Source organism: Austrofundulus limnaeus, unplaced genomic scaffold (assembly GCF_001266775.1).
Source record: "Austrofundulus limnaeus strain Quisiro unplaced genomic scaffold, Austrofundulus_limnaeus-1.0 Scaffold273, whole genome shotgun sequence".
NCBI lineage: Eukaryota > Metazoa > Chordata > Actinopteri > Cyprinodontiformes > Rivulidae > Austrofundulus > Austrofundulus limnaeus.
Genome location: NW_013952675.1, coordinates 99,061 through 118,056, shown reverse-complemented (window position 1 = coordinate 118,056; position 18,996 = coordinate 99,061). Strand labels below are relative to the sequence as shown.

At 38.7% G+C, this 18,996-nt stretch overlaps 3 protein-coding genes across 4 annotated transcripts in view; 2 read left to right on the top strand and 1 right to left on the bottom strand.

The window, feature by feature from the left end:
• klhdc2 (kelch domain containing 2) overlaps positions 1–2,369 on the top strand; it is a 7,032-nt gene extending 4,663 nt beyond the window's left edge. For both annotated transcript variants that reach the window (XM_014020936.1, XM_014020938.1), the window contains exons 10-14: positions 393–502; positions 589–661; positions 759–846; positions 936–988; positions 1,061–2,369. In XM_014020936.1, coding sequence (XP_013876390.1) covers positions 393–502; positions 589–661; positions 759–846; positions 936–988; positions 1,061–1,184 — 448 coding nt within the window. In that variant the 3' untranslated portion in view covers positions 1,185–2,369. The remainder of the gene's footprint in view (positions 1–392; positions 503–588; positions 662–758; positions 847–935; positions 989–1,060) is intronic.
• On the bottom strand, positions 1,713–15,425 carry nemf (nuclear export mediator factor). Its single transcript, XM_014020934.1, has 32 exons — positions 15,233–15,425; positions 15,056–15,124; positions 14,463–14,565; positions 13,790–13,915; positions 13,552–13,700; positions 13,363–13,430; positions 12,551–12,634; positions 12,398–12,471; positions 12,243–12,313; positions 12,093–12,168; positions 11,879–12,019; positions 11,583–11,791; positions 11,321–11,494; positions 11,170–11,233; positions 10,972–11,060; positions 10,567–10,670; positions 10,392–10,454; positions 10,178–10,290; positions 9,147–9,204; positions 8,994–9,052; positions 8,799–8,919; positions 8,501–8,720; positions 7,190–7,232; positions 7,070–7,119; positions 6,822–6,963; positions 6,026–6,103; positions 5,728–5,928; positions 5,608–5,643; positions 5,412–5,518; positions 5,288–5,331; positions 5,130–5,209; positions 1,713–2,633 (listed from the first exon to the last, which is right to left on the bottom strand). Exons 1-32 carry the CDS (start codon positions 15,289–15,291, stop codon positions 2,556–2,558), a joined length of 3,153 nt encoding a protein of 1,050 aa, XP_013876388.1. The 5' UTR covers positions 15,292–15,425; the 3' UTR covers positions 1,713–2,555.
• Positions 15,426–15,508: 83 nt separating this feature from the next.
• Positions 15,509–18,795, top strand: LOC106526348 (MAPK/MAK/MRK overlapping kinase; the record flags this gene model as incomplete). Its single annotated transcript, XM_014020935.1, is given in 5 exon segments — positions 15,509–15,793; positions 17,222–17,336; positions 18,405–18,494; positions 18,574–18,644; positions 18,717–18,795. Coding segments are annotated over 5 exon segments (521 nt in total), but the record flags the coding sequence as incomplete, so codon positions are not given.
• Between the last annotated feature and the right edge of the window lie 201 nt (positions 18,796–18,996).

Sequence of the window (18,996 nt, the reverse complement as noted above, 5' to 3'; positions counted from 1 at the left end):
GCTTTAGTATAAACATAGAAGAAAGACCTCTGGCCRTAACAGTTTTTAAAAGTTGGTAATATCAGTTGTCCTTTTGTAACAGATCTAGTTGAATGACCACTTCCAGAATTTGATTTGGGCAACTATGCACAGAGTTCCATAAATGGCACCTTGGAAGATCTGAAAATATAAATTAATACCACTATACAAAACATAATTCTGATTCTGATATTTTGATATATGATGATTTTATATATTTAAGTATGTGATAAAACCTCTACAGCATTTAACGCAGTGCCTAAAATGATGRTTTCAGCAGAGTTGTCTCTTATTGTAAATTAAGCTTGGAATTTACATTAAATTTCTCATGAAAATATAAATCTCTATTAAATGTTGGATGTGTTGYGGTGTAGGAGTGTTCCTCAGCAGGGTCCCGTGGGCCGGTCCTGGCACTCCTTCACGCCCGTATCATCAGACCAAATCTTCCTATTTGGAGGTTTCACCACTGAGAGAGAAACGCTGAGTGAGTTTGACCTTTGACCTGTAGGGAGACACCCGAGCGATTAGCTTTGTTGCCTGCAGTTCCACAGAGATGCTCTTGTTTCCCAGGTGATGGTTGGCTGTACTGCGTCAGCAAGAATGAATGGAAACCTTTCAACCACGGTCACACAGAGAGCCCCAGGTACGTCTCTCTTCCTGCTGAAAACAGTGAAATGTTCAGCGGCGGGCTCGTCGCTCAGGCTTCAGCTGGACGGAAACTTTTGTGTTTTTGTCTCCAGGTTGTGGCACACGGCGTGCTCCGGCCCCGACGGGGAGGTGTTTGTGTTCGGCGGGTGTGCCAACAACCTTTTGTCTCATCAGAGAGCTGTAAGATGCACACTCGAGCTTTATTCACAAATTCCTCCCCTTTTTTATTTCTTGAATTTCACTTTTTCTTTTATTCTCCTTTTTTACAGGCTCACAGCAACGAGTTGCTGGTTTTTAACGTCCAGCCTAAATCATTAGTTCGGTGAGTGTGGATAGAAGCAAACAGCCGAGCACATGGATGGATTTTTAATTTTTATACTGTTTTATTCCTCAGGTTCTGTATGGAGACCATTCTGCAGCACAGGGAACGTTTGTCTTGTTACTGGGACTGCTTACCTAAACATCTCCTGCACAGCCTCAAACTGAGAATGTCCCACGTCAACACTCTGGGATCTTAGTCCAGGAGGACAGCAGAACACTACGTTTGTACGGAAACCTCTTTCTGTCACAGCAGGCTCGTTAATTCGATGTGTTGGACACTTGAGAAGTCAGAGCAATAGTCAACAACTTTGTATTTGTAATCCTGATGATGTGTTGGCCCCATAGCATTTGTTTTTGTTTTTYCCCTGGAAGAAAAGCACTGCGAAGTCTCTCTGACTTTGGCACAATCAGCAACAATATTTAGTGTCCAGACAATCTGCTCCCTCAGTCATTCTGATCGTTTCCTGCTATCACACATACAGCTCGTTGTCAMCGTGGCTAGTGCGGTCCAAAAGCAGAAAATTCCAGCCTCAGACRGGAAAATAAGTGCTCTGAGAACCCTCGACAACCTCAAGGCATTTTTAGTGTTTGTCACCTTCCTATTTTATTGATTTATTTTATTTTTATTTTTTTGGCCAGGCTACTTGAACCCTCTGTGGAGCTGCTGATCTTTTAGCTTGTTGATACAGATAAAATCCACGCTGGTTTTTTTTTTTGTTTGTTTGTTTTTGCAGTTTCAGGATTAATTCATGCTTATGTTTTCACTATATTCCAATATAAAAAGTAAATCCAAACTTTTACTGTTTCAACTTGTAAAGAAGGCTGGAGKGAAAACAAGTTTGGTCTTACCATCTTAAAATGTCAAAAACCTCTTAATGCTAAATACAAAGATGCAGAATCCAAACTGAGCTTAGTTTGCTTTCAGTCTTTTCTGGATTCAACTAACATTTAGCTTGATAGTTTTTCCTTTATTTTTACACAAATGTTTCATCTTTGCTCTCACAAACCATAAACCACRCTTCATTGCTTCATGAAACTCAAATCTGTCTCTTTAGGAATTGCGTAAATGTTAACTCTTATWTGTAAATAAACTGAAGATGTTTGGGGAAAGTTTAATTTTTATGTTCTCAAAGAGGCTTWTATAGCCTTTGGTACAAGTGACTCCTGTAGCAGTTTTAATTTAATAAGTTAATAGAAGCAAGTGTAAAAAAAACAATGTTGAGCCACGTTGCACTGAAATGCCTCATGTCAGTAGGGCTTTGTTTGTACTGGCCTGGTTTGCACAAAATGACTGTTTTTGTTTTTCCATTTTATTTTAATTGGTAACACTGCTTACAATTGCTGTAGCATCTACTTTGGACACTAATAAAAAATAAAATCCACAAAAGGAGGCTTCTTTAACATTTTTTTTACATGTTGATGAGGAAATACAATCAGTTTTTACAATTAAAGAGCTCTTATTTAAACAAAGTTCTGTATTAAATGGGAAACCTGCAACTTAGATGATTTAAAATGGAAATTAAGTTTCACCAGTTTGCAGTTCTGTGCAAGTTTTGGCAGKTTTCTAATTATTTCTTCTTGGCAGCCAGCAGGTTTGGCGCAGACACTTTCACTTTCCCAGGCATGTTTCTGGATARGTCTGCATCCTGAAAGAACAATAAAATGACAAAAATCAACAAGAGCTGATGCACGAGTTTTCACAAACAGATCTCGCACTATCAGTTGAGTTGGAGATTACCTTTAGCTACTATCACACCAAAATGTAGCTTAATATCTGTAAAATCAACTGAATTTTGGCCTTTTTTTGTGTGTTTGAGGAAAGTTGCTTAGCTGTGGCAGCCATTTTCCAAAACGTCAGTTGTAGATTTACATCCAGTGATTAATTTGAGTTTCATTCAAATCTGTCTAATACGGTGGTCCAGAAGGGTCAACAAAAAGCAAAAGCACATCAACAAAAAGAGAGATTCTTRACCCTCGAGCCACGACCCATAATTGGGCGATTTCAGCCCATGTTATGAAATASTAAACTTCATTGCTGACCGGCTGAGGACCATGGGCCGTCCATGGTTAACGAATGATACACAAGAGGAAAACCATTGGGAAATTAACTCGTTAAAATGAGAAAACGCTGTGTTAATGGCGGAAAATGTCCGCTCTCAGCTTCCGTAGTGATCACCACACTGAGGGCCTCAAAAAAAGTTAGAGAAATGGAAACATATTTTTCTAAAGTAAGTATAATGCAGACTTTAACAGATAGCCATGGGACTAGCTATCAAACAAAACACTAAAGCCCTCCAAACTAAAACAGCATCTAGAATTTGTCACAAATATGAAGCTTCTGGTAAAATAAATAAATAATATACATATGTAAAAATATTTTTTGTGTATGTGTGTGTGTGAATGTGTGTTTGTGGTGGTGGGGGTAATAGTATAAAAGTGATCTTTAGTTACTGAGGCTGTCAGAAAAAATAGTGCGTGAGGGATGGGATGTTGTTTATTTTTTGATTTTTTTTGTAGGGATGAACCGATATTAGAGTTGGGCAATATTGGCAAAAWAAYTAATCACGATTAATTGTGGTATTTAGCCGATAAYGATTAATKTGACGATTAAYMCYMTGGAGTCCCTGGACACCCTCATGTCCCGGTCACATGACCAATTTAGTGGGAAAGATTTGCTCTTCATAAAAATCTGTTCCAAATTGTGTCAAAATTACAGACTTCAGGCTGTACATCAAATTAAAACTGTGTTGATAGATTAATACATTACAGAACTTTTTTTTTTTCAATGTTGGTCATATTTGAAGCGGAGAGGAGCACCGAGCGGACTCTGCCTGGTGGCTTTAATTGTATTAATCACCAAGTGCCAAAAAGTAATCGATTGTTTTTCCTGACGATTAATTGCACACAATACGATTATGCTCAATCCTAACAGATATGAAAATTTCAGCCGATATCAATATCCGATRTAWWTATTGCTGTTATGGCCGATAACYGATATKTACCGATATTACACAAACACACAAATTATATTATATATAAACGCACAAACACACTTGAGTCTTTTTTTTTTTGATACATTTAATAAAACTGCCAGACCTCTGACATGACTCCCTACTTCAGTTATTCCTGGTTACGCAGCATCAGTATCACTATCATGATCAAATAGATGTCGCTCAACCAACCATCTCCCCTCCCAAAACAGAAACACAAAGATAAAAAGTGAGAAATCAATWYTGGACGTCCCAGTTTTACTTATCGGACCGATWCCGWWATTAATGTAGATACYGTGCATCCCTACTTTTTTTTTCCACATATCAGAARTTTCACAGCTCATAAAGAGAGCCAYCAGAGGAATAGRTAAATACCATAAARATTGGACCAAACAGTAGGGCAAGTTGTATTTTCTATTTTTCAGTTTTTCTGTGTCATTACAGGTTAATGCATTTTGTTACAGGCAACCTCAGGGTGTTTAGTGAGTAACACAAGAATAAGAGTAGAACTAATTTTAATTTCAACTATGATCTCAGATAAAGTTCATCTCAAAGTTGTAAGGCACTGTCCTTTCAATAAATATACAACAGCTTTATGTTTTTCTAAATCCCAAGTATTTAGAAAYAYGCACTTCAAATGGCTGAAAAATGCATAGTTTTCAGTATTTTTTTTCTAAATTTTCTAGGGGGTATGCATCCGGACCCTTCTAGGATCACTTTGTGCTGTTGGTGCACGCTAATACGTTTAATTTGTCCCTCACTGGCACCAGCAAATGTTGGCAGGTATGTAAATGTTTGTCATAATCATGTCTTGTGATTTATTTGATGAGGTCTATGCTAGTTAAACTGTATTAAAATACAAATTAAACAAAGCTTTAGATCAATTCTCACTTCGATCAGTACATTGTTAATGTCTGAATGGGCCTCATGCTGCTTTTGATTCAACAATTTGGGCCCCAAAGTCGAAAAGATTAAGAACCCCTGAACTAGACAGTGCTAATGTTGKACTTTTCTACTCAAACTCCCCCAGCCACAGTCCTTTGTCTGTATTCTTCTTCCGTTGTGGTTTTTGCATGTTGTTGACCCTTCTGGGCCACCACAGTCCAGTGGWTTGAAACGTATTATTTAACACGACACCTCTTTTTTTCTTACCTTGACACTGCRGAACAGGTCCTTCTCTCTGGATGAGGCCTCTTTGGCTTTGATAAAACTGAACAACGCAGTTCGAGCAGCTTGTTAAAACAAAAAAGAAAAAAAAGTTTTTAACTGTGACAACATYAAAGATAAATCAAACAATAATCCATGCATACCTTTTCCTTTCTTCTGAGAACCCGGTGTTAACTTCACTTTGTATCTGTGGACAACAAACTTCTCATTAACCTTGAAGTGTGTTTGTGTTTTTCTCACACACAAAATAAAGGTTTGCACGCATACTTGTAGTTGGAGAGGGCGGTGTACGGAGCGCAGACTGGCACGGCAAACAGCAGCACATCCTCAGCGTGAGGCTGGCCGCTCAGAGACGTCAGCAAAGTTTCTGCTTCCTGATTCCGACAAAGAAGAGAATGAAGGAACTCTGGAGRAAAAGACGAGTTTTCTTTCAAAGTGTGTACGTTCAAAGGTTCAAACCAACCTCTGCTCCGGGATTGTCTTGATCCACTTCATCTTCCTGGAAGAAGAAGAAAAAAAACAGGAGTATTTTAAAGATTTCAACACGTTTTCCATTCATTTCATCTTCACTGAACGTTGTTACCTTGTCCTCCTGTTCAGCAGGACCTCCCTGTCCTCCAGCCTGCCTCTCCTCCTCCTCCTCYGGTTTCTTCACCTCTGTTGCAACACTTCGAGGTCTCTGCTGTTGTTTCTGAGGGGCCGGTTTCCTGACGGGCTCCTCCTTCCCTTTTCCCTTCTTCCCCTTTCTCCCCTTATCTTTCTCCTCCTTGGAGGAACCGGCCGACTAAAGGGAGAGAAGAGTTTCTCTCTTTAGAACTGTGGACACAGTGTTCACATCACTTTTCAGCACATTTAAAGTTGCACAGCTTGTTCTTCCTCACCCCGAGCAGCTGCATCATCAGCTCCCTGTCCTCTTCATCCTGGTCCTTGTACTTCTCTTTGATCTTCTTCATCTTGTTCTGTTCAGATCGCAGGAGACGCAGTGGTGCTTTTACTGAATCCTCATCCTCTTTAGTTTTAGCTTATAGGTTGTTTAAAAACATACTGAGCCCAAATCATTTACTGCAGGGCTATTCAGCTAAATTGGTCCGGGGGCCACAGTTAATGCAGACCAACAGCTCAGGGGCCGAACATCCAGCAATTAAAGTTGTTATGTAAATAAACCAAGTATTACAAAGATCTGTTACCTTTGAAATAGTTTATTTTGCTGTATTTAATCATGAAAACATACAGAACCCTATTAAATAAATGTAGTGACAATAAAAGAAAAACATATTATGCCTCTTATTTACCACAAAATATTTTGATATCTCTGACTTGCCAAAATTTTAAACCAATTTTATTTTCACTTTCATAGTTTTATCTTCAGCTGCTTGTAGTTTTAACTGTCTTGGATGTACATAGAAATGGTTTTTACCAGCTTGTAGCCAAGATTCTGATGTTTCTGTAGATACCAAACAAGTCTAGGTTCAACTAAAATAACTTATAGTAATTAAAGTAGAAAACTGGGGGTTTGGGCTTAAGAGATGAATGAACCAATTGGCAGGCCGAACTTTGGTCACTCGCGGGCTGCCAGTTGAATAGCCCTGGTTTACTGTGACCATTCTTTTACATCATACGTAAAACAAGGAAGACTTATTACAAAATAATAAATGTTTTAACTCTGTCTTCTCTCACCTTTTGGCCTCTCTTCAGAGGTTGCTGCGTGGGGCCGCCTCCACTTTTAGGCCCCTGATCCCCAGCTGACCCCGCAGACAAGACCTCATTCTTGTCCTCTGCGTCCCAACCCTCCTGTCTCTGCTTCTTCCTCTTCTCTTCTCTAAAAGAAAAAAAAAAAACAGCCAACACTAACACCTCTAATTCAAAAGCCTAAATAATAAAACAAATGGTTTGCGTTCATGTCGTTTTTTTTTTCAGTCGCTCACCTTCTCTGTTTGGCACTCATGTGTTTCTTTCCTTGTGAATCCACCTCAGCCTAAAGAAAGGAGATGCTTTAAATTGTATTATGAAACAATCTAAAATGACCTGAGGATACTAATCATTACCTGCGTTGTTATTTCTTTATTGAAGCCAGGGTTCTGAGCACTCCTAGAAACAAAAATAAATATTATTTCAAGTAGCTGATGGAGCATTTTCAGATGATGAATTGTGGAATGAGCTGCCTTTATACAGATAGGCCGACTCACTTCCTGTTTTCAAATCTGCTCAAGACATTTTTTTCTCCTTGGCTTTTAACTAACGGTAATATGTTTTTTATTGCTTAGTTTGTTGTTTTTATGATTTAATGGCTCATTTCACATATTTTATTGTTTTTAATGTTTGATTTTATGTGCACAGCAGCACTCTTCAACTAGATCTGTTACAAAAGGACAAMTGATATTACCAACTTTTAAAAACTGTTACAGCCAGAGGTCTTTCTTCTATGTTTATACTAAAGCATGGAATGACATTCCTCAAAACAAAGTCCATTTCAAAACTGCAGCCCTTTAAGAAGAATCTTGTCTGCCATCTGCTGGACACTTKTTGTTSTGCTCATWTTTAGACGTCCTATTTTGCAAATGCTGCCTTYYTGAAATTTGGTATGCTTGTTTGTCTTTGTGTCTATGGTGTACAATGATGTGATTGTGATGCTGTAATTCTGAGTGTTTTATGTGCTGCAGAACAGGAACCTGCTGTAAAACAGCAATTATGCTGAGTCAAGCTTAATTTTTAGTAATCTTTTTCTGTTGAATCAATAAATCAAATCAAATCAAACTCTGGCCATTACAGTTAGTTTTAAAGTGCCTGTGACATGCATATCCATGAAATACAAAGAGTCAAAGAAAATATATTTATATTTAAGAAACTTGGCATAATACACATGATTTGACCCGTTATGTCACATAATTGGCAAATTTTCTTTTGAATGTGGCTCAGCTAAAGTGAAAMAGGAAGTGACATCAAAGGGGAACTCTGTGAGAAAGAAAACTTCCTGGTTTTTGTTTATTGAAACAATATTATATGAACTCTGACTCCTTCTCATCTTTTTATGATAGTGATTAAAATATTCTAAAGAAACATCAAATTCTTCTCTACAGTCTGTGTTGTTAGCCATTTTAGCAACGCTCTGTTTACATGCTGACATTCCCCTTTGACATCACTTCCTGTTATTTCACATGCAAATATCTCAACAACTGCTCATCTCAGCGGCGTGAAATCTTTTTTACAATATATTATCAATGTTATCTTTCCAAAAATACATTCATAGTTATTATAAAAAAATTGATGTCACATGCACTTTAAAGTGCTTTATAAATAAAGTTGTATTGTAAAACTCGTGGAAAGGCTTTCAATTCCTTAGCTGGTGCCAACGTTACCTGTTTGGTTGTAAATGAGAGAGGGAGATGGTCGTATCTGGGAAGCTGAATTCCTCTGCCTCTTCTTCCTCGCTGCTGTCTTCCTCCTTGTGCTCCTCTGGATTGCTCTTCATCCCCCCTGCATCTGCAGCATCCACCTCCCCGCTCTCAGTTTTCTCCTCTTCCATCAGTTTGTTTTCCACCTCCTTCGACTCTCCATCTTCATTGCTGCTGTCATCCCCTGTGAGAGGAAGAGGAGCAGCTCTCTCAGTCGACTGGAGTTTTTCCACAAACGCAGTTTAATATTTGTTCTCCCAACCTATCAGCTCCTCCCCTTCCTCCAGCAGCTCAGCGGCTCTGGATGTGACCTCTTCCATGTCCTCCTCGACTGTTTTTACTTTCCGCTCCCCTCTGTGTCGAAACACACTCTGATCGTCCACCTGTGAGGGGCAAACGAAACGGCAACTTCAGTGTTTGGATTTAACAGGTAGAAGACTTCGAAGTTGGCGTTTACCTTGAAAACGAAACCAAAACCCATGATCAGGTAGGAGGGAGGCAGAAAATTTTTCTTTCCTGACGAAAAGAGATTTATAAAAGAGGAGCAATTAGATCATTTGTCCTGAAAACAATGTGTTGTCGGCTGGGTTTAAAAGATGTGGAGTCATACCTCGAATCATGAAACTCCCAGTGGTCAGATACTCTCCTGTTGGAGCCGTTTTTGACACCTGAAAACATCCAAAAATACTTCTACATTAAGCTAATACTGTGTTTCTACTGATTGAGCAAAATGACAACTGCTTTGCAAACATTTGATGAGGAGTTAAACGCAGTAACTATGCATCCAGCAGAGTCCAAAAACAACCTGCTTGCTTAGAATTTTTGTTGCAACTATTGTGAAACTAAAATTAAATAATTATCCTGTAAAAACAAAGCTTATTCAGTCTTTAGCTATAAAACGTTTCCAACAGCTGAAGCGGATCGTGAGCTAAAATGAACAGTGATCCACTAAACCAGACTGGGACGTTAAAGTGCCTGTGATGTCATTTTTTCTAATAAATATGAATGTATTTTTGGAAAGATAACGYTGATAGCATTTTGTAAAAAAAAGATTTCACACCGCTGAGATGAACAGTTGTTGAGATTTTTGCATGTGAAGTAACAGGAAGTGATGTCAAAGGGGAATGTCTGCATGTGAACGAGCGTTGCTACAAAGGCTGACAACACAGACTATAGAGATTATTTTAATCACTATCACAAAGATATGAGAAAGAGTCAGAGTTCAAATAATATTGTTTAAATAAACAAAAAACAGGGAGTTATCTTTCTCAAAGAGTTCCCATTTCATGTCACTTCCTGTTTCACTTTAGCTGAGCAAAATTCAAAAGAAAATATGCCAATTATGTGACATAATAGATAAAATCATGTAATTATGCTAAGTTTCTTAAATTTAAATATATTTTCTTTGACTTTTTGTATTTCATGGATATGAATGTCACAGGTACTTTAAAACAAAGATCATCTTCTTGTGATAAAGATCAAGACAAACTGACTTGTCAGCACATTTAGCGATGTCAAAGCAGCTGCAGAAAATAAAACATTTAGGTTTCTGCAGGCTGCAGCTTGCGAGGATCAGTCTTATCCTACATCGCTCCAGTTTTCTGGATCAGTGTAACGGAACGACCACAGCAGGTGACTAACCTGGTTATGGTGGACCCACCAAGCACTGGTGATGATCTTGGCATCCCAAGCGGCGCTGTAACACACAGCCATAGTGCCAGCTTCTGTCAGAGTCCGGGGAGGAACGGGATCACCTGGAGGAAAAACAAGTTCATCCACAACAAATAAAACATAAAGCATCAACTGTCACTGTGATCTGAGTAAAAGTAGTCACGATTTATAAACTACAGTTTACCTGAAGGGTTTTTGATGACACAACTAGTCGCTCCATGGAGGTCAGCATGAACGTAGATATCACCTGAGAGTGAAAAATAAAAACGATGAGACGAACCAGTTACTGTCAGAACATCGTCCACCGGTAACGTCTTGGGAGCGAATTCGTTATTAGAGGCAGAGAAAAGTTTCCCTGCCTGCCCGAAGGTAGCGTTTCACAATCATCTCGTTCTGCTGCTGGTCCCTTCCTGCAATGACCAGGTAGTTCTCGGAGCTGATGAACCACAGGAACTTCTCAAACCTGAAACCACAGAGACAGATACGGTTTCCAGTTAAAACTCCAGTGCTTTTCCGCTGATGAAAGCCTCCGTATGTACAACCCCAACTCCAATGAAGTTGGGATGTTGTGTAAAACATAAAAACAGAAATGATCCTTTTCAACCTATAACCAATTGAATACACTACAAAGACAAGATATTTATTGTTCAAACTGATAACTTTATTGTTTTGTTTTTTTCAAATATTCACTCATTTTGAATTTGGTGCCTACATCCCAGCTTTATTGGAATTGGAGTGGTATCTAAAGTCATACAGCATCTTACCAGTAGACTTTCCTGGCCTTCTGAATGGTGGTAACGGTCTGAACTTCCTTTAGTGTTTGTTGAGTTTTTTTCTCTGCAGATTTCATAGCCTTTGAAAGGGGCATTAAATGAAAATGTGCTCATTAGTTCATTTTGCAAAGCTGCTAAAACTGACGTTTTAATCATTATAGTATTAATTAAAAGCTGCAGTTGCCTCACCTTGCCTGCTGCTTCCATGGTTTTCTGTTCCTTCTTTTCTGCACTGCGTTTGTGGTCGTAGTACCTTAAAGTAAAACAGCAATGAGCTCGAGCATCGATAAACTTTTTTTCCCACATAATACATGTTTCTGTGTCCCAACAGCAAAACTACCGTTTGGCGTTAGCATAAGCTGACAGGCCGAGATCCACATCCACCAACATGGGCTTGTTCCGCTGCTGCTTCTTGCTTTGTCCTTTGTCTTTACTCTTGTTTTTCTTCCCTTTCTCCTCCACTACATCTTTTTTCTCTTCCTCAACCTGGTCCTCCTCAGAAATGTAAGGATTTCTGGTGGGGGCAAAAATAAAAATAATATAAAAAAAAATCACACAATGCAGCACAGATTTCAGACAGGTATTTTGTCAGGTGGTCTCACTTTAAAAGCATGGTGATATGGTTGGTCTGCAACTTCAGCTCCTTGATGGCGCAGGCCACAGGGTCACTGGCAGCCTGAGCTTCCTTCACGATGATGCCGATTTCTGTCCAGTCCACCTGGTTGGCCAGAGCGCTGCGCACCACCTGCAGCGCCCGCTCTACGATGGGCAAATTCATCTCCACGAGTTCTCCTTTGACTCGGTCCACCTCCTGCCAAAAGCAAGCCGAGTTGAGAAAACAGCGCTGAAATAAAAGCTGGGAACACAAAGTGAGACGTTTGTTCTCGCTGCTGCCGACCTGTGCTTGGTGCAGGGCCTCCAGCCTCTGCTCGTGGTCCTTCTTAACATTTTCCAACTTCTTCAGCGCCTGTTTCTCCTGCTGCAGCGCCTTCATGTCGATCTTCTGACTCTCCATTTTAGAAAAGAACTCATCGACTGCCTGCATCAAAACATCAGTAAGTCATTCTCACAAACAGGAGTTATTTTTATTAATTTTTTTGGTCATATTTTACCTTGTCAAAACGATCAAACTCCAAATAAGGGCTCTTTGCGTGCTGAGCGAACAGGAATGGATGGAATTCATCATATCTGTAGTGAGACGTTATTATTAAGATAAACTACGAAACAACATATAAACGTGTTTGCAACAAAACAAAACGTACGTGAGGAGCTCCTCACTGGGTTTGCCTGGAGTTAAACTCGGTTTCTTCTCACTCTTTTGAATGATGTAACCCTTGACATGACAAAACAGAGTTAAAACATATCGTAAACAATCTCGACACGCTTTACCGCAACTTAGAAAAGATTCCTTGCTTACTTTGCCACTAAAAGTTTCAGTTTTTTCCATGTAGGTTKCAGCAATCTGCAGGGCTGCCAGGATTTTTGGTGAAACTGAGAAAGAAGGCAGATCAAATCCAGTCGAAAAACTAAATTAATTTAAAAGAAATTAAAAAGCACTTTCGCACTATACCTTCATCAATTTGACCGTCAACTTTGAGCGAGCCGGGCAGTCCTGCTTCAATTAAACTGTGTTCTATCAGAGCGGCTCCATAGGCTGAAGAAGGACACAGAACAAAGATTAGTTCTAATGCTGACCTGATATATTAACTCTAAACTGTGTGAAATGAAGGAAATCTCTTAAGTATAGTTACACAAAAGTGTTTTTTGTAATTAAAAACGTTTAAAACTTGGAAAAAGTGGTCTTATTCCTGTATGAAAGTTGTAAAAATAATATTTCGTTTTCAAATGGTTCTGTTAAATTACACTTTTGTCATTTCCCCTTAGCTGATGCATTTTTCTATGAATTGTCTTGACACAAATTTTAAATTAAGATTTTCTTTAATGTTGAGTCAGGTATTTGTGACCTAAATAGACCCAAACATGATACTTCCACTGCCGTGCTTCAAAGATGGAATCAGGTTTTTATGTTGATGTTTAAGTTTGTTTTCCTTTATAGATCAGTGTGACTATGATAAAAATGACCAGAACATATGGGAGGTCAACTGCAGACCTGAGACGTGTGGATATGCAAGTTATAAAGGTTTCTGTCAGCGTTACTGAATTGTTTTGTCTTGCACAACTGCTCATTGTTGACAGTTGTTGGTCATATCCAAGGATAAAAGGCAACATGTTTGTCATTTTTAGAAAGATTTTGCCAGAGTTACGAATCTCAAAAACAAGTTCTCCAAAAGATGTGTGTGAAAATGGTTGTGATTGAGGAGTAGCTCGGGGCTCTCTTCTACAAATGTGTGTGATATTTGCTGAGTGAACTCATGAACTCACGCAGGTGGGGGTTCAGGACTTTCTTCACTTGCTCTCCGTTTGACGCTTTGCTCAGGATTTCAGTAAGTCTARATAAAAGATAACATTTATACCAGTGTTTCCTCCACTACAGTGCATTCATGAAGTAAATGCTAACCGACTTCAGATGTATGTCTTCTTTATCTATACATTCATCATAAATGACGTTACTTCTCCAAACTGATAAGAGGTTCAGGGGGTCTGGCGCTCTCCACTGGGTACCGCTCCCTCACAGCGATCTTAACATCTTCWGCTTCGGCCGTTCTAAACCTCAGCAGATTCAGGATGGTGTACTCGTGATCCGCCAGGATGATGTTGCCCTGGGAATGGACGTGAATAAACGTGATTTGAATGAAGCTGGACGAACTGTCGAAGCTGTGAGACGTGTAGATGGGAGCGACTCTCTAACCCTGTCGTAAAGCTCAACAATCAAGTGGTAGGCAGCCTCGTCGGAACCAAACTGGATGTCCACGATCCTGTCAATYCCAAGCTGCTTAATCTGCGTTAGCCGGCGTGTCTTCAGATGCTTTCGACACTATTGAGAGAAAAGAGGATTTGATGGTGAATGAAGACTCATCTCCTGTGAGAAATGATGAAATGCAGTAAAGCAGAGTCCAGAAATCCATCTGCATTAGGGTTGGGCAATATTGACATAAAAATTATCACAATAAATTGTGGCATTTAGTAGATGACGATTAATACGATGACAATTGCATTTGCATGCAGCCAACGTGGCTTCGGTCTGCATTTTCTGGCTTTTCTCATCCTCTGGTTTATGTCAGTGTTTCAGGTGATTAAACAAGTGCTGTACAGTTACAGTCAATAARACACAGCAGAAGTCACAATACATTATAAAAGCCTGAAAGTACATTAAAACAGCCATAAAAACACATAAACCCAATTAAAAGACAATAATAATAAAAAATATAATAATAAAAGAAAATAACAAAAATACAATAATAAAATAAAAATAATCTCATGGTGTCAAAGGTCAAAGAGAAGAGATGAGTTTTAAGATAGCTTTAATGTGTTATAATCCGTACAGCATGGACTTTAACAAGAAATCATCACTATGTACTTACTTTCATTGCAAAGCCTGAAGGCATCATGTTTTTGGGCCATTCGAAGTCTGTGGAGTGAATACGAGTTCCGGACTCCACCAGAAGAACAGCTTTGCTGTCTGGCCTGAAACAGCAACAGAATGTGGCGCTCCTGAGTTCAAGTGCAAACTGGATATTCTTCATTAACATAATTTTTWTATGCTACGATTGTGTTTTTCAAAACTGTTCTCAGGTCTCGTTTTCCACACTTTGTAATCGCAAAAGGGTATCACTAAAAGGTGCAGGTGAACACGTGTGTGTTAAGAACCACTAGATTCAGACAAGATCTTTGTTTAAAAATACCCCATTATCTATTTGGAGTCAACTCTTTTTAGTAGCAAAAATATGTCACGAATCATTGAATAGATTTTAATGAACATTTAAATTTAAGTAAGTAATCATTGTTTGCATATCTGCAAGGACTGAACATGATCTGTTGTGATAAGGCCTGAGATTTTCAAGGTTTTAAGAAAGTGACACATTCATTTCTCGGCATAAAACTACAATGATATTTTGAACTTGAACTTTTAACTAATGTCTGAAACGTTTATAGCAAGTAGTTGAACTGTTCTTACTTCTGTAGACGGATGAGATACGTCTTATTGTCGATGTCATACACGTTGTTTACTCTCATGCCAATATAGCTGTGAAAGAAAATGATTAAAATCAGTGAATGGTCAATCTGCATGTGTAAATAAAAACAYTGAAACAGGCTAAAGTTAGCTTAGCCACAACTAGCACCTGTCACCTACTTGGCATTGATTTCGGCAATAACCGCCCTGATATCSACGGTGGTGAATCTGGTTTTCATTGTGATTTAAATCCAGACTGAACTGGGTTAAAGTAAAAAACGAAAAAAACTAGTTTAGACTTTCACATCTCCAGAGGAACAAGGAGCGAAAACATGCACCAGGAGCCTGCGGGGTTTGCGCAGYCGCAGATGAGTTTCTACAGACGGAAGCCCGATAGGTCCAAAATACCAGCAGGTCCACGTCTTTACACTCACTGAACAGCAGCAGTTGATGCTCTCTTGTGTCTGCTGTTATATGTGAGTGTAGTGACTCTACTGCTTGGCTTCTGCAGGATTTACGTCTGTAAAACTACTTGAGACGCTCATGGTAGGCGTCGTAACTTTTTCTGTGCGTCAATGATGCACTACTCAAACTGGCTTATAGACCTGAAGAACAGAGCATGCCTGAGAAATGCGTGCAAAACGAGCCAGAGCACAGACTGGAACAACAGGGGGGATGCTGCGGAGATGCAGAACAACAACCCGCGGCCGAGTGAAAAAACCGCCCACCTCTGGAGAAAAGGTAAAGATGGGCGCGAGAGTCAGTTATGTCTAAAATCTGGGCCTGCTGCGAATAAATCACCTTGACTATAGCAACTGTCGGAGCCTTTTTTTATTTTTATTTCTTTCGTGTTTTATTCTAATATTTTCCCGCGGAGGGAGCGGGTCGGTGTGACAGGAGCTCAGTTTCCGGGTTCCTCGGGTCAGAGCGGAGGGCGAAGGCGTGCTCCGTTACCAAGGCGACGGTCACTCACAGCGAGGCTAGGCTAGACTTCGGTGTCAGTTTATCACCTCGATGCCTGAGAAACACCTCATTCTCAGGCTTAAAACGAGCACTTACWGTACAGATACTCATGTCACAGACAATAGACGGAAATGAGGCGACAAAGACTCAAAGGAATTCACTGTAAGTAGAAAACAAAATGTGTCTGACAGGCGGTCAGGATGAGAATCTGAAAAAAAAAAATGTTTGCTACCTTAAACCATACAATATTGTCTAAAAAATAAAATGCGTATTGCTCAAAAACATTTAAGTTATACTGGTTAAATTGTGTTTTCGTCTGAACTTTATTTAGTATTTTGGTCACGCTAAGTAAAAAATAAATAAATAAAATCCGGAAACGTATTAAATCTAAATAATTTCAACCATTAAAAATAGAATTACAAATTATTTTTTAAAGAAACAATTTAGTTGCTTTTTAGGTCAACGTTAAATGTTAGTATGGTTAAGACAACTTCTCCACAAATTGTCAGTTTAATTTAGTAAGATAACCTGATTTTCTAGCTTTTTTAAATTAATTTATTTTAAGTAAAATCTTTCATTGAAAGTACAAGATTGCATTTAGAAAGACATTTTTGCATCCAGGAATTAAGCCAGTTAAAACTAGGGATGCACTGATATGAAAATTTCAGCCGATATCGATATCAGATATAATTATTGCCATTATGGGMGATAACCGATATTTAATATTACACAAATACAGAAATTATATTATACATATGCACACAAACACACTTGCATTTTTTGATACTGTAAATAAACAACCAAACTTCTGACATGGCTCCCTAGTTATTCCTGGCTATGCAGCATCATTATCACTATCATGATCGAACAGATGCTGCTCAACCAACCGTCTCCCCTCCAAAAACAGAAACACAAAGATAAAAAGTGGGAAATCCATATCGGATGTTAATATCGGCCCAGTTTTACATATGTAACAATACCGATGTTCTAAAAAATGACCAATATCAGCCGATACCAATAWTAATGCAGATATCATGCATCCCTAGTTAAAACATTAAATAAAATCATCATCAACACTATTATGAATGTCTACTGTTTGGGAAGCAAAATGTATTCTTAAAATGTTTTTCCCCCCCTCAAAGTGTTATGTGTTTCTACAGTTATTCTTCTTTTCATTTCTCTCTTTTTTTAATTATTCCGTTTCAGGCTACAAAACAATAAAGAAAATTGGAGAGGGCACGTTTTCAGAGGTGCTGAAAACACAGAGCGTCAAGGATGGCAAGTTTTACGCCTGTAAAATAATGAAGCAGACGATTAACAGGTATGTTTTGTTCACTTGGTCGGGTTACCGGTGTCACTTCCTGACTCTGTTCGGTCCTCTTGTCGTGTTTTGACCCTTGAAACTTGAGCCAGCAGCATGGCACCCCGTGTTGCCTGAAGTGTGCCCTTAGACGTAAACTCACCCTTTTTACTTTTGGTGAGCAGCAAGGCTTGAAACAAGCATTGGCCAGACATCCTCAAGTTGTGTCACTTTTTATCATTTAATATTTCTATTTAGGTGCACGAAAGCATGCTTTTGACATTTTATTATGTAGAATACCTAATATTTAATTCAATTTATTCAACTTTATTACACTCTAAGTCTAAAACAGATTAATGGTATTCGTTGCAAAGACTAAAACTTATTAGTGGAAATAAAATCWGGATCTGTGTCCTTATATAGAAAGCTTGCAAGCAAACCTTTAATGTTATTTGTTTACTCATGGAAACAGTCACATTGACTAGAGATAGGTCCAGTCGTTAAACCGACCTACAATTGTTTACATACACGAACTATGGCCAGCTAAGGACTTTGTTTACATTGAATGTGGACCCATATTGCACTTCAATTTATCAGGAAACTACTGTAATAAACGTTTTCAAACTGCACCATTTGATATAAATTTAGCACAAAAAGTAAGGAAATTTGTGTTTGGTAGATTATTTCTTGGTTGTAAACAATGCTTTTTGCCAAATTAATTGTATACCGGGCACGATTGGCAGCACCTGGGGGAACCAGAAGCTAAAAACAAGTGTCCACAGCACAATAAGCGGATATTTCGGCAGTGTTTCATGTGCGCAACCCACATACTTAGCTCCACTGCTCATCCCATGAATGCACGTTCCTTACAAATGTGGCACCATTTAATAAGAGTTTAAAAGRCTTTCCCACATTATAAGGTTTATTGCCAAAAAGCATTGCTACAACAAAAAAAAATCTACCAAACATATTTCCTTATTTTTTTGGTGCTAAGTTCAGGATAACCATTTTTATGTTTGTGTTCATACTCTACAATGAGTACCTGTAAATCAGAAAATGTAAATTTAGCAAAACCGCTTCCTTTCCAAGTCTTGAACAGGCCCACAACCTCCGGGAAGTCCAGGCAATGAGGAGACTGAGTCCTCACGCAAACATCATCCAACTGCATGAGCTGATTTTGTGAGTAGTGTAGATTTTTGTGTGGTATTTTTTTTATGTTTGTTGTGACACGTTTTAATAATCCGCCGCAACGTTTCAGTGACAAAGAAACAGGAACGGTGTCTTTAATATGTGAACTGATGGAGATGAACATCTACGAGTTCATACAAGGTAAAGAAATTTCAAAATAAAGGTGGAACTTAAAAACGTGGCGTTTCTGTAATACAAGCTTGTTTGTTGCAGGAAGAAAAACCCCACTGCCTGAACACACAGTCAAACTCTACATATACCAGCTGTGCAAGTCACTTGAGCACATACACAGGTAAAATCAAATTATTTCAGCCAGTAAGAATCCAAAAATATTATGGGAAACGATTAAGTCAGTGACAGGTGAAAGTAACAATAAAACTTTAATAACAATTCACAAATCTCAGTAAATGGACATCTTGTTTCTGATCATGAAAAAATTGCTAATTTATTTAATGAATATTTTATTTCTTCAGTAAGGACATCATTACCGGGA